General features: G+C 38.0%; 1 protein-coding gene across 1 annotated transcript in view; it reads right to left on the reverse strand.

The window, feature by feature from the left end:
• The window catches only part of LOC115608070 (collagen alpha-1(XV) chain-like), a 113,444-nt gene that overhangs the window by 72,638 nt on the left and 26,359 nt on the right, over positions 1 to 14,447 (reverse strand). Inside the window, 3 exon segments of the mRNA XM_030486282.1 lie at positions 2,180 to 2,275; positions 2,665 to 2,739; positions 6,159 to 6,706. Coding sequence (XP_030342142.1) covers positions 2,180 to 2,275; positions 2,665 to 2,739; positions 6,159 to 6,706 — 719 coding nt within the window.

Below are 14,447 nucleotides of genomic sequence, written 5' to 3' on the forward strand. Positions count from 1 at the left end.
GCAGATGTCAAGCTTTAGAGGAAATCTAGCACAATAATTTTGAACTCCTTTCTTCCAGACCAAGTGATGTACACCTGTCAAACACATAGAGAGGGAATAAAACACAGGGAATGTAAAGTTATCACTTCGAGTCTAAGATGCTAGAGCTGGCTGATACCCACCCTTCCCCATGCTGGCTGTGGGTGGGCAGGAGGCAGACATTTAAATAACCTGGTATCAGCTGCATGCAGGAGTGCAAAAAGCTTACTCCATACCAGGATTAGAGGCCTGGAGAAGTGCTGTCCCAATGTAATGAGGAGATTACTTCATGCAAACCTGCATTTGCAATCTAAATAAGATTTAAAAGTGATTATGTTGTCATGGTAACCTGCAACAGACTTAATGGACCAAGCATCCTGGTTTTGAACCAGGTTAAGATCTAAAAAACGGCATAATAGGGCGTGCTGAAACAGTTTACATTTATTGACATGTTGGTATGGCCTTTTAAAGTCCCCAGGCATTTTAGAAAAAATGTGTGTGGTCCAAGGAAGTACTTTCACATGAAGTTCTTGTGTTTTGAAGAGAACAGTCATCTAGTGGCCTTTTAGTCGTTTGAATAGACAGCTCAGAAACCTACATATCATCATCCATTATGTGACTGGCTCATACAAAGAGCTGTAGTAGTAATTGGAACTGCACACAAACACAACAAAGATTGTTTCTAAATGGTCCAAGGAATTCACAATCCACCACCAAAAAAAGTCTGAAGAACAAAAGAGGCCTATGAAGAGGCTTCTTTCTTGTTTTTAAATGTTGATAATCTGCCACATATACATATTTACTTTATTAAGATTGTGGTGTAGTGCTTCAGAGAAAATTATTTGTGTGCTTAAAGCATGGTTCAGTTTCTCAGAAAATCTTAAAAACATTTTAACAAGAATATATAAATAATATCAAAACAGACAATAATTAGTGGAGAAATTAAAATCAAGTGAAAATATTACAGCTGAATGGGAAAATGTTTGCAATGATATAATCATTGATGAGCAAGTGTGTCTTTGAGAGGAGCATCAGGAAAAGGTACATTTTGCCTCTTCATTTATGACAACAGTTTCATTACCAAATAACAAATTATATTCTGTAATCCTTTTTCTGTGACACTTTTCCTTCTAGGCATTGATTCTATCTTGATTACAGAATTCATGTTAACCATAGGCAACTTCTAGGTCTTCTGAAGCAGGCATGACATTGATGTATTACTATGACATTGTCAGATCTTGAAATAACATTTTGGCATCCAAGACTGATCTCATATGTTTGGAAGATCAAAGGAAAATGTCACATTTTTACTCCCTGGGAGTGATATGTCATGATAAACAATAGCTATTACACTTTCAGGTGTCTGTTCATGTAAATCATAGGTGTGTTACTAATTTTTTTAGTAATCTAACAATGACACTTATTAAAACAGAAATTTTCTACCTTTTGTACTCTGCAAAAGTGAATGATATGCTGAGAATCAACATTCTTGTGTGCTGGTTTTAGCTGGGATAGAGTTAATTTTCTTTAAAATAGTTAGTATTTTGGGAATTTCAGCCCAGCACAAAAAGTGAGGGAGAACACGATGTGATGGGAATTTCTAAAATCACAAATGTTATGGTGAAAAAAGAACAACTATTTACTGTCTTCCACTAGAGTAACAAACAAATGATAGCTGCAGTTAACATGTTAGAAGGGCAAGAAAAAGATCAAAGTCCTTCACAAACGTCATTAAATAAGCTAAGGAACCCTGCAGCAGGAAGATGAGGATGGTAAAACTCCCATGGGTTAAAAACTCAAAGCCTGAAATTCAAGGGCAAAAAACTCAGCAGAGGTCCACCAAACGCAAACAGATACTCTCCTGGCTCAAGCATTTCTTTAGATGTAAATTATTGCAGAGTAAAAGAGTATTCCCACTAAGTGCCATATTTATGTTCTTAATCTGTTGTTATACTTTTCCTAAAGTACTGGTTGCTGAGTTATCAAAAATACCAGATTTTTGATCCGGCACAGTGCAATCATTCTTATGGGTGGTTGCCTGTTTTTCTTATAGGTGCCTTTAGAACTAGCCGCATATGAAAAAAACAGTGACAAAATCCAGACCTCATGATCTAAAAAAGTAATATTAAACCAAAAATGTAAAGCAAATAAATAAATTTACCCTTATGGGAAGATGAGAAGGTTCAAGGATTTCTTGTGTCTCAGAAATACCTCCAACTTCTTGAATGCTGCCATTGCCACTGTTGTCTCCTGAAGCCTGTGCAAAACCCAGTCATGATAGCAAGTTCATAAAAGTCAGAAAAAAAAAATTATCTCCAAGGAATCAACTACTTCAATGCAGATTACTTTTTTTTCAGCTGGTGAAGTCTTAATGTCATTATGATGCTAACTTATTTCAGTACTTACAACATTTCATGAATCACCCTTCCAAAAAATAAAAGTCATAGTTCATTTTCTGAAAGGTGTTATAGGCAAAAGAAGTCAATTCTTTTGCAGTGTGGTTAAAAAAAGAGATTCACACACATGGTTTTACGTATGATATGTTCTCAAGAAGAAATACTACATTTAGTCTTATGAAAAATGTTTAACAGCAAATTACTTTGAAATCTCTGAGGCACTGAGGGTAACTAATATAAGAATACTCACGTAAGGATCATCATCTTCACAATGATCTTCAGTAGCCTTTGGGTCAGATTTTATTGTCAGATGTTGAATTGAGCCCTACATGAAACAACAAACACAGTTCCAGGAAGTAATATTTTAAGTAGGATGTGTGAAGTAGGAGGTTTGTATGTGTGGAGGGATGGGAATTAAACAAGCCAACAAAAAACCCCAGACTTTGTTCTGATTTGTTTGGAAAATGATCTGAAGCACAAAATTTTACAATAATAAACTCAGTTAAAAAAAAAAAAAGTATATATGTTCTTATGTTTTCCTTTGGCAAAATGTACAAAAAATTGAAGCTGCCAGAATATAATGACTATCATGTCCCAATGACTATACAATTGCTACACTGTATTATTAGATCCCCACCTGAAAGATCTAGTCCTAAATTATGTCCTATAGTCTGCAAAGAACTGTCTGTTTTTTCTAGTTAAGAAGTGCATTGCAGCTCCAAAAATGGCATGTGAAATGAACATGAACAATGGAAAGGAAATACCCGTAAGTGATGAAGTGGGTCAGGGAGAAACAAGCTTAAAACTTTTCAAAGTGGAAAGATGGATCTTCTGATAGCAAATGTTTCTTTTTTCAGAGCTCAAATTATATTTCTCACTTCGACATGCTGAAAGTGCAGCAAGAATTTAATTTTAATCACTTAAGTCTTGTTTCTTAGATTACACAGACTCAGGGTGTTTTAAGAAACGTGGGGGACGTTTCCTTCTTATGAGGTCTTACAGAATTAGGAAAGATGCACACGTAGTACAGAAAGATGGATATTCAAATCAAGAGCCATCATACCTAACACATGACCCGCCTCTTCCTGTTTTGCTGACTGTATATTTTGTTTCTCTGCTTTTATATTTTCTGTAGAAAAGTGCCTGAAGAAGCTGACAGATTTAGTCTTTATCTCTAAACAGACACAGAATACTTCTCTGTCCAGTGACTTCTCTTCAAGGAGCTAGAACCATGCATTATACCATACAACAATATTTTGTTTATGCTCTGTCTGCTGAGTAACTACCACAGACACACAGCAGATGTGCTCACTCAAAGGTATAGAAAACCTGAGTCTTGGTAAGGAAAGCCACAACAACTGCTGAAATGGGAAAAGCAGTATGCCTTGCTGTTACTTAATTCCACCAAAAAATGCAAACTCCACAGGAGGGGAAGCTATCATTTGTCTACACTGCTATGTCTGACTTTTCTCTCTCTTTCCCCTTTGCAGCAGTCTTCTTTCTCTGTCCTAAAAATATTGTGGAATTATAAGCAAGGAAGTACTTTTTAAGCAACATTTCTGGTAGCTTCTAGAATATTTTAGAAATTAACAAAATCTGAGATTTTGTCTTTCATGATCCTCTAATTTATGCACCTTTGAAGACCATGAAAATCATGCCTTCTGAGTTTGCAGACAATCTGAGATAAGAGCTCAGTTGAACTAAATCATCTCAAAATCTAATAATGGGCAACTCAGACACTGAATGATGCCAGACTAACTGAACAGTTCACTGAAAAATTATACATGAAAGGAGGCACAACCAGACACTTAGGTAGTCTCTTGGAAGCGATGCTTTGATTTCACAGTATGAGCAGTTCACATTTGGAGAACACATTTTTTTCTCTTGCTCTGATGTGTGGCTCTGAATGGTGAAGGAAGAAAAATGGAGAGCTCTACTGTTTCCCCAGTGTTGCTGCTAGCCAACTACTCCAACCAGGAAAGTCATGGCCAAGTCTCCCGTAGTAGGAATGGTAGGTATGAGGTGTTGTATTCCCCCTCTGAGTCTTGTGCCTGCTGCTGACTTCCCCGTTAAAGCCAGTTTGCAGAATCTGGCTTCATCACTGTTTCAGTTGTATTTGGTTGCTGTCTCGTTTCTACTTTTCTTTTCAAGCACCAGGAGTAGAATTTCTTTTTGTTGCCATAAAATCTGATGATAGTTATGTCCTTTTCGGTCTAGCAACCAGAGCTTTAATGTATTGCCATTAGCCAGAGTAAACCAGTAACAGACATTCATTCAGAGCCATTTGTACGATCTGCTCTGAATTGTTTGTATTTTGGGAAATTGATGCAAACAGTCCTTGTCATAAAAACAGAGCCTGAGGAGGAGCAAACCATTTAGTTTTTCTACCCAAAATCAATTGCGACATACAATGTATGAAGAAATAAAGGCACAAGATGCAGAGTACACATCCCAGTTACTAGTGTTGAAGCAATCAAAATATTGGCTGAAATTTATGTACCCAGTATAGCACACAGAACAGCCTAGTCAGTGAAAATGCCTTAGAGTATAATCTACCATGCGTTCTTGTCACTATATTCACAGATTATTGGTGATAATCTCAGCAACTGATCATCACGTGTTTTCCAGGTGGGGTACCAAGGTGGTCTCATTTTCTTGAATGTTTCTGATTACTACTTACTAATCAGACATCCCCAATACTCCAGTCATCCCATCTGTCTAAGAAAGGTAGTGCCAGCAGGCAGTTTTTCTGAACATCCCCTTCCATCACTTGCTGCTGATCAATATGTTCCTGTAATTCTAGATGATTAGACTAGTCAGATAAATGATAAAAGTGCATTATTCTTGTTGCTTACCAGATGGAGCTCACAACCTGCCAGTACACCTGAACTTTGCAAAGAACATACTTTTCTCTAAAGTGAAGGATCCACACAGTTTTTAACGCTGCTTTATTAATTTAGGGGAGAAGATATTATTCTCACAAAATACTGTACAAGTTTTGAAGTACAAGGGAAGTACAAAAACAAGATAGAAAAAGTGTGACATTTCCCTTTCAATTTGACTATGAGTCAAATTGACTATGACTATGATTTGACAGTATTCAATCTCATGCATATTGACAACTTTCACATTTCCATTTGGAAGCTCAGTGGCTGAGAATTCCAGTGGAGATGCAGGAGGAAGGATGTCTGCATTCAAGCTAAGGCTTGGGAGCCTCATAGTAGTGCTTTTGGTCCTTTCTGTTTTTCTAAAGCACCTGATAAACTTCAAGTAATACATAAATTGTAGAAATACAACTTCATCTTCTAACTGTCTTTATCTTTGATGTCATCATTCTCTTCCTGATGTTGAATGTGAAGTAAACATACCTAGCATGTAAGTGTTTAAAATACAGATTTTCTACTAAGTCATTATTCTTAGAAGTTAAACAAATGGATACTCTGAAATCAGCCCTTCATAAAAAGGCCATATAAATTTATGTGATGTATTTTCTTTGAAATTCCTAGTATTCAAACAGCATTGAACTTAATATCTGAACTATTAATAAATTTCTGAGGTTCTACAAACATTTGCATTTAAGCCAGAGTTTGTATATCTGCACCGCCTGAACCCTAACCAGGTACATAAAATACAAGCTATATGATTTGTAATCACATTTGGGATACAACCATTGTAAGCAGACTTTCTTGAGTAGAGTACATGCATAAAACACTGAGGCATGCGAATTTATCAGGCAGTACTTACTGTGAACTTCTCCAATCCTGTGGCTCCTGCATTACCAACAAATATCCCAGAGCCAGATTCAAATACCAAGGCTTGATCTGACCTTTGAAACTGAACTCTTTGATGTTCTTCACAGTCCATGAATAAAGCAACATCATTGCCCTGAACAGTCACTGTAAACCTATTCCACCTGTTAGTCATGACTGGCACTTTAAATGAAGCAGCCTCTCGGGAGATATGGGAACCAGGCTCTGTGTAGTACATAATTATTCTCTGGGTGTTGTCATCAACTGATGAAAGTCTTATTCCCAGGTAAATAGTTTTCTGGAAGGCATCTGTTATTGCAAATAGCACTCCTCCACGATCACTGTTTGGTTTCACTGTAACAGCGACAGCAAAATCTCTATAAAAAGGTGATGGTATTATGGCACTTGTCAATCGACCGATGTTAGCATCTGGACCAAAGCTGTAAGCAGGAAACCCTCCATAGCCAGTAACGAAGTAGACAGAAGGAGGAAGAGGAACTCCTATTAACTCAGTGAGGTCAAGATGTCCTTTTGAGCCTCGTTCTGTAAAGTGTGTGAGAAAAAATATGTTATTTAGTGTGCGAGAAATGTTCCTTATTCTTGAGGTGCTCAGCCCATTTAATATAAATGATTTAAGAAACGCCTTAAAAACTGTAATGCAGTGTTATAATACCAATAACATACTTCTAATACTTTAGGCCCCAGTCCTGTTAGTGATTAAACATGCCTAGCTAAGTACATGTGTCATTCTTTGTCCTTTGACTAACTGAGGTTACTCATATACTAAAGAAAAGAGCACATAAAATTTGATGAAGTTGACTGGTAAAAAGTAGTTCCTGCAACATATTTTACTTCAGCTGTCCGTAAAGTACAAAGAGTGCTGAATGTGTTTGCAAAGTGGATTCAGTGAAAAATGAGCAATCTTTTGCTTTCTCAGGTAAACTGAGATCCTTTATCCTCATAATCTAAGAAGGCAGTAGGAGTTGTCTACAAACAGCATGAGAGGGTTTCACAAATACAGGATAAAAATTGCAGCGGATTTGCTTTAGCCCTTGCAGTTACCTGTTCTACAACATGGCTCCACTCAAACTGAGAGCCTTTCCCCCCTTTACAATCTCCTCTAATCTTACATTCTTAAGTTTCTTACTTTAGCTAAGTGAGTTAAGTTTCTCATTTTATCTAAAAGTCTCAATTCTTCTTACTCGTGTACATTTTCATCCTTTAAAAAAAATTTGTTACTCAAAAGCAAAGTGCTAGGGTGAGGCTACATCATGTAAAAATATAATCATTAATAAACTGCAATTTGTGACTAAATAACTGCTGGCTTTCTCAGCAAACATGAGAAGAGGTCTTTGTGATTGAAGAAAATCAGATTTTTACATCACTTTCTTGATCAACTGCATCCTAGCCCCTCTCTACATTCTTCAGATCCTGGGTAAAAGAGGATATATTTGGAACCACTGTTTTGCAGTTCCTTTCTTTATCTATCTACTTCACACACCAACCTACCATGGTTCTCAGATTAAATCCATCAGACAAAAAACTAGTGTGGAAGCAGAGGTCTTGCGGTAGAATGAGTATAGATGAGGCAGTCTTGAAACTTCACTAAGGAAAGATTTAATTTGTGTCTCATACTTCATTTTTCCCCATTTGACCAGCTGGTGGAAATAACATATCTGGAGGAGTATCTGTGGTGGTGAGATACTTCTTTGTACCTACACAGCCTGTCATCCACTGAGGCTCCCACTGTGCAAAGGCACTTCCTTGTGATATCTCTTCATCAGGAAAGTTCCTTAAGATGGTGTCCCTACACAGCATTAAGCAAATGCTCAATGGTCAATTTTCAACACAGCATGGGGAGAACTGATACCAGCTATGGTAATCTAACACTGCAGACAGTGTTAGATTACCCCAGATTTACAGGGGACAGGAGCTAAACACAGCCCATCTTTTATAAGTATATTAGGGACAACAGAGTCAGTCCCCCAATCTTTTTTTTTTGAACAAGTGCTTACAGAAGCTGAAAACAAGTTCCCAGTCTTCCTAAAGACAAGCAGTGAAGAGACACATGGAACTGGCTCCTACCTGTAAAGGACCAAGTCATGCCCAGATTCTGGTGCATTTCACCCTCAGAAGACCTACATCTTGCAAGCAGCCTGTACACTCTTGTCATGGGATAAGCTGAAGTTTCCTGGTTGCATATAATACCATGGGATGTATAAATGCAATTACAAAGAACTTTTGCTTCAGAATTTGTAACACCTGGTTTCCTAGGATATGTGTTCTGCATCATTATTTTCATTTCAGCTCACTACATCCTGCCAACCCAGAATACCTCAAGTTCTTCCTCATGTGCATAGGCTTATTTCTGCTTCTAATACCTGTAGTACTCCTACATCCCTCTCCTGCCCTGGGATGTGCTAAAAGATAGTTCCAAGCTGCATGTGTTTATATTACCTGGCCAGTTCAGGCATGATAATTTGCCATCAAGAAGGAGAAACTAGATAATTAATTTCACAGCTCTCACCACATCTTTTTCTCATTAAGATACCAATGTGCCACTCCCACATCATGAGGTTTTGGGTTTCAAGAATATAACAGGATGGGTGCCCATTACATGCTTATATGGAGAGTCTTATTTAAAGCATTACATGCTTTTATGGAGACTTTATAAGTCTCCATAAAAAGAGAAAATGATCTTACTATGACGAGAATTGTACTGCCAATACTTCACTTTGCCTACAGTCTAATCTCTCAAAGGAGACAGTGACCTTCCTCCACGCTGGTGATTTGAAACAAAACCAGTCAAAATGATTAAATTTATTGTAGATAATAATGTCAAAATTATTGGTTAAAACATGACTTTTAATCTTTGTTCCATGATTTGTAAGCATTCCCAAGTCCTTCATAATATATATATTTGTGTAGTGTATATTGATGAAGTATCTTTCAATTTTTAAACTTAGTTACCATAAAGGTAATAGTTACATAGGCTGAATATATCCAAATGGGACAGTAATGGAAAAGGTGTAACAGTCCTTATGTCCTGTGTTCAGCAGTAGCACTCATTTTTTCTCCTGCTTACTAGCTGGTGCAGTGCTGTGTTTTTGACTTTCAGCCTGGGAACAATGCTAACAACACTTACATTTTTAGTTGTTACTAAGTAATGTTTACTCCGACCAAGAACTTTCTCAGTCTCATGCTCTGCCAGGGAGGAGGGGAAGCCGAGAGGAAGCAGAGACAAGACACTCGATCCAAACTGGCCAAAGGGGTATTACATACCACAGCACGTCATGCCCAGCTATATAAACTGGGGGGAGTTACCCGGAAGGCCCATATTGCTGCTCGGGTCGTGCTGAGTATCAATCGGCAGGTGGTGGGCAATTTTATCCTCTCCCCTTGTTATTTCCCTTATCATTATTGTTACTGGTGGTAGCAGTAGTGGTTTTGTATTACACCTTAGTTACTGGACTGCTCTTATCTCAACCTGTGGGAGTTACATTCTTTCGATTCTCCACCTTATCCCTCCAGGGGCAGGGGGAGTGAACGAGCGGCTGCATGGTTCTGAGTTACCAGCTGGGCTTAAAACACAATGCCTTATTAATACCGCAAAGTGGACTGAAAAACTTTGCTTAAAATACCTAAATAATATCAGGAAAAATAAATGACTCTCGCGCTTGGTTCTGAAACCTGTCTAGCTGGTTCTGATGAACAGCCAGAGAGAGGTTCTTCAGCTGAAATAGACCTTTGTCATTCATTATTCATATGCAGTACCATACTGGGCTATGTGTTGCAAAGTAGTTTTCACTGTCCTAGTGACTTTGACAAAGAAATGGTAAAATGTTCTCCCTGTGTCAAAGATGTTATGGTCCAGTTGAAATCAATTCTAATCTCTAATCTTCTCTGTACTTGAGCTTCAGCACTTGATAAGGGAACTCATTAACTGGAAAAAGTCTGATGTTTGCCAGATAAATTTTGCCCCTTCCTAATAGTTTGAAAAATGGACTTTTTTTTTTTTTTTTCCCTGGCCAAACAAAGCTAATGTTTTTTTGATTGTGAATCTAATATTGAGTCATGCTTTATATTCACACACACATACACATACAGGAACCTCAGCTACAAATAAAATGCATAAGCAATTACTCAAATCTAAAAAGGTAAGATAAATAGCAAGGTTGAAGAAGAATATAGGATATGTACACAGATACCAAACCTACTTCAAAAGAGCCGTGGGAAAAGGGACCTAGAAAGCAGATGGAGAATATATTAGGTGGCCAGCAATCAGCTTGTCAAACTTGCATAGCAGGATGCATCCCAGGAGTGAATCTAATTAATAGAACTGTAGTTCCCCACTTCCTATTCTCAAAGGAAGATTTTGCAAATATGAAAAAGCCTGTTAATTCTCCCCACACACTATGTGGAGCTGCACTCTAGGTGCAGTTTCCTAGTCACACACCAAACAATAAAGTACAGAGCTCTAAACTCTTGCTCATTTAACATAGGTTCTAAGACAAATGAAACAGGTTTGCAAGAAGTGCAGAAGAAGACAGTAAAGAAGAATCCGAATTTGAGCAAACCAAGTCAGAAGCCTCAGCAAATATCTGAACTTCAGCGAGACTGGAGTAGAAGCTTGCATCAATTCACTACAGAAAAGCAAAACAAGAAGCTTCTAGCCAAATTCTGTACTTACAACTCATCTCCAACTCTTAATGGATTTATGAGGACGTATAGTTACAGTTAAGAGCAGAATATGGACTTACAGCCACAGGTTTTGCTCCCGTTCAATTATCTCTGATAAATTAATGTCCCTCTGTTGCAGTTATGTTAGAATAAAAATGCCCTCTTATTCCCTTAAATCAACGGGTAAACACTATGCTATGTTAAGTACCTTTAAAGCCAGCAGAACATTATGGTGCACCAGCATAATTTTGTTTCAAACATGTACTGCTACTAAGCCACTGGATATTGGGAGCATCCAGAATTCATCACATTTACGTCCATGTTTCCTGGACCTGCGGCACTAGAAGGTATGGTACAGAAACAGCTTTAATATTAACTACATTTTATCTCAAAAAAGAAAGTAGTAGAATACCATAAATTTGGATGGTATTTTTATAATTCTAGAGTTACGAGCTGTGCTATATTCTGCATTTATTAACATTTGTTATTGTATGTTATAGTTGGAATTGTTACAGAATTTGCAGATAGCTGGACAGTCTCATTGAGTAGCTTCAGGGGCTAGTTGAGAAGTATCAGTGTGTTGTAAAAATCATCCTGTAAATCAATATTTAGATTATTTCAGGACTGCAGATGACAATAGTGGAGGATTTTTCATATTTTAATTACATTTTTTGCATGTAATTACCCCACTGCTTCAGTACTGAAAATAGTGAAGCTGTAAAAACAACAATCCACTATTTTGGTATCGTAAGATATCTGGTTTCCTAATTGTGTCTTAGCACAGCAATCAGCAACAGTGGAAGATCACGAAGCTCAAAATGGACTGGAAAAAAACAGGCAAAGCTTTTTAGAAATAGGCAGGAGGTCCTCCTGGAATATATTGGTATTGACAGTTGGAGCATTTTCTTCTGGATGCCTAAGGAAACCTCAGAAGCTATTTTTAGTGGTGTTGCACAGCCAAAAGTAAGACTGCAGTCAGTAGGAACTGTGGTACTTACTGACATGTAAAACCAGGCCCAACATTCTTTTGTGCAAACCATTTTCCAATACTTTCTGCCAACTCCTGCTTTTACGTCATTATCATTCTGCTCTGTACTGGACAAAAATGTATGTAATTCATGTACCTAAATATAGTTCATTAAATATGCATCTATATTGCACAAAATGGTCCTTTTTCCCCCATCATATCTTGTTTGAGAAACTTTATTTCATCACAATGCATCACAATGCAATCACAAAGCAAATCAACAAAAAAATTTTGTCTTACATATAAGCTATATTTTTCAGTTTTTCTGACCTAATACTGGACTACTTATAATTTTGTTTGCTGCTTGTCTAGAAGATCCTCCATATGCATTTTTGTGCACATGGCTTTTTGTATATAAACCCAAGGTCTTTTAATATGTATTATACTTAACAAACTGTTCTCCTTTAATAACAAAAATCTGCATTTAAAACACATTGTGCTGGTTTAGCTGGGATAGAGCTGATTTTCTTCTGAGTAGCTGGTGCAGAGCTGTGTTTTGACTTTAGTCTGAGAACAATGCTGATAACACTCTGATGTTTTAGTAGTTGTTCAGTAGCACTTACCCTGATCAAGGACTTTTCAGTCTCTCATGCTCTGCCAGTGAGGAGGGGCGCAAGAAGCCAGGAGGAAGCAGAGACAGGACAGCTGACCCGAACTAGCTAGAGGGGTATTCCATACCACAGCACATCATGCCCAGTATATAAACTGGGAGGAGCCACCAGTCACTGCTCAGGTTGGGCTGGGTATTGGTCAGCGGGTGGTGAGCAATTGTATTGTGCGTTATTGTTGGGGTTTTTTTAGTTTTCTCTCTCTCTCTTTTAGTGACTCACCTAGTTTTATAATAATGAACAGCTGTGTGCACACATGTAGTTATATATGTGACTGTAAAGAAAAAGAACAAAATTATAGACTTGGTACATCCCCAAAGAATTAGCACAAGAAAAGGGAATCATCTTTAAAGTGATATCTTTCATGGGTAACTAAAAGGCTCAAAGGGCCTCATAAGCAGAGCGTGAACCAGGCATGGAAGGAGTGTAGCAAGTAAAGAGAAAAGTTTCAGGGAGCTGCAAGGTCATAAGGAGAAACAGGACTGATTTCCATATGCCCTAGTGCAAAAAGCGAAGGCAAATTAGTAAAGATGCCCTTCATGTAAAAAGATTTTCAGATTTGCCGGAATGATTCTCTGTAAAAAGACCTGTGCTGTTCCATAAACTTCTTTATCTTGTAAAATTCTTTACCTTGTAGAAATCAATAACAAGTTCTCTATGAACATGAGATAGATGAGTGATGCCTTCTTTCTCTGAAACACCTCGTTGTGGGAGGAATGGTTCAGCTCTGGATGGTGACAGGGATATTTTCAGGATAAAGGCTGCATGACCAGACTTCACCAGGTTAGAGGAAATTCTCAAAGCCATACATTCAGCCATAATCCTGGCTAAGGCAGTTCGACAAACAGCAGCAGCAGCAGGAAGGTGGGATAGAAGGAGAATTAGCTGGAAGAGAAGCACAAAGGTGTGGGGTGGTATGCTGGTAACTGTCAGGAAGAATACAGAAATAGGCTGGGTGGAAGGGAACAGAGTCTTGGGGGAAATTAGAGAGACTGGTGCAGCAGAACTTGGACTGCTGAAGGGTGGTTGGAGGCTCGTAAGCGACAGAGATTGGGATAAGCAGGAGCTCATCTTAGGTGCTCATCTGAAAATGAATTCAGCACAAAGTGGTAGAACAAAACCTCATATGAAAGTATAAGTTTGAGAAACTTTATTATTTTTTTAGGAATACAGAACCCTATCCCAACTACTTTCCTGTGACAAAGTCAGCACTGAAATGGGCTTTGTGAAGTTCTTGCACTCAGAACAATGCAAAGCTGCTATCGCATCCAGCCTTGTTTAGGTAGGGCAGGTGTGCACAAGAGGTAAAGAACAGGCTTCTAGGACATCCACCCACCTAAAGATAAGTGAACAAAGTTAACCTGTATAAGAATTACAGAGTCTGTATTGAATATTGCAGCTGTCCAATAGTACGCACCTGTGGCAAGGTTGGATATCGGCTTTATGGAATTAAGTTTTTGTGTGGTGCAGATATGTAAACTATGATACGGGCAATATTATTGCAAGCTGGAGGGACAAGTAGCCTCTAATGATTGCAGGAGAGCAGGAGCTTTTGCATTTCACCACTAGGCGGCAGCAGAGCACTTAATAAATCAGATTGGAGCTTTGGTTCAGGAAAGAACATGGCTGATGAGTCACCAGTGTCAGCGCCTGCCATGAGCCTTCTTTTACAACATCTAAGCTAGCATATGTTTTAATTTCCATTACGTTTATAACAAAACAGATGTCAATTATCACCCTGCTCTTTTTCTTTCACAATGACCTTGGAAATCTGACAAAATACATTAAACTAAGTCTGCTGTGTGATTTCTTGTGAAAAAAAGAATACATTACTGTTCTTGTTTTCTCTTTCACCCTCCCTTTTTTAATCTTAAATTTTAAGGGAGAAAATTCTTGTAAGGCCATTGCCAACACCCTCCTTTCCAAAATATGTATTTCTAAGATGATGAAGGCAGGAGTATTGGGAGAA

Source organism: Strigops habroptila, chromosome 1 (assembly GCF_004027225.2).
Source record: "Strigops habroptila isolate Jane chromosome 1, bStrHab1.2.pri, whole genome shotgun sequence".
Lineage (NCBI taxonomy): Eukaryota > Metazoa > Chordata > Aves > Psittaciformes > Psittacidae > Strigops > Strigops habroptila.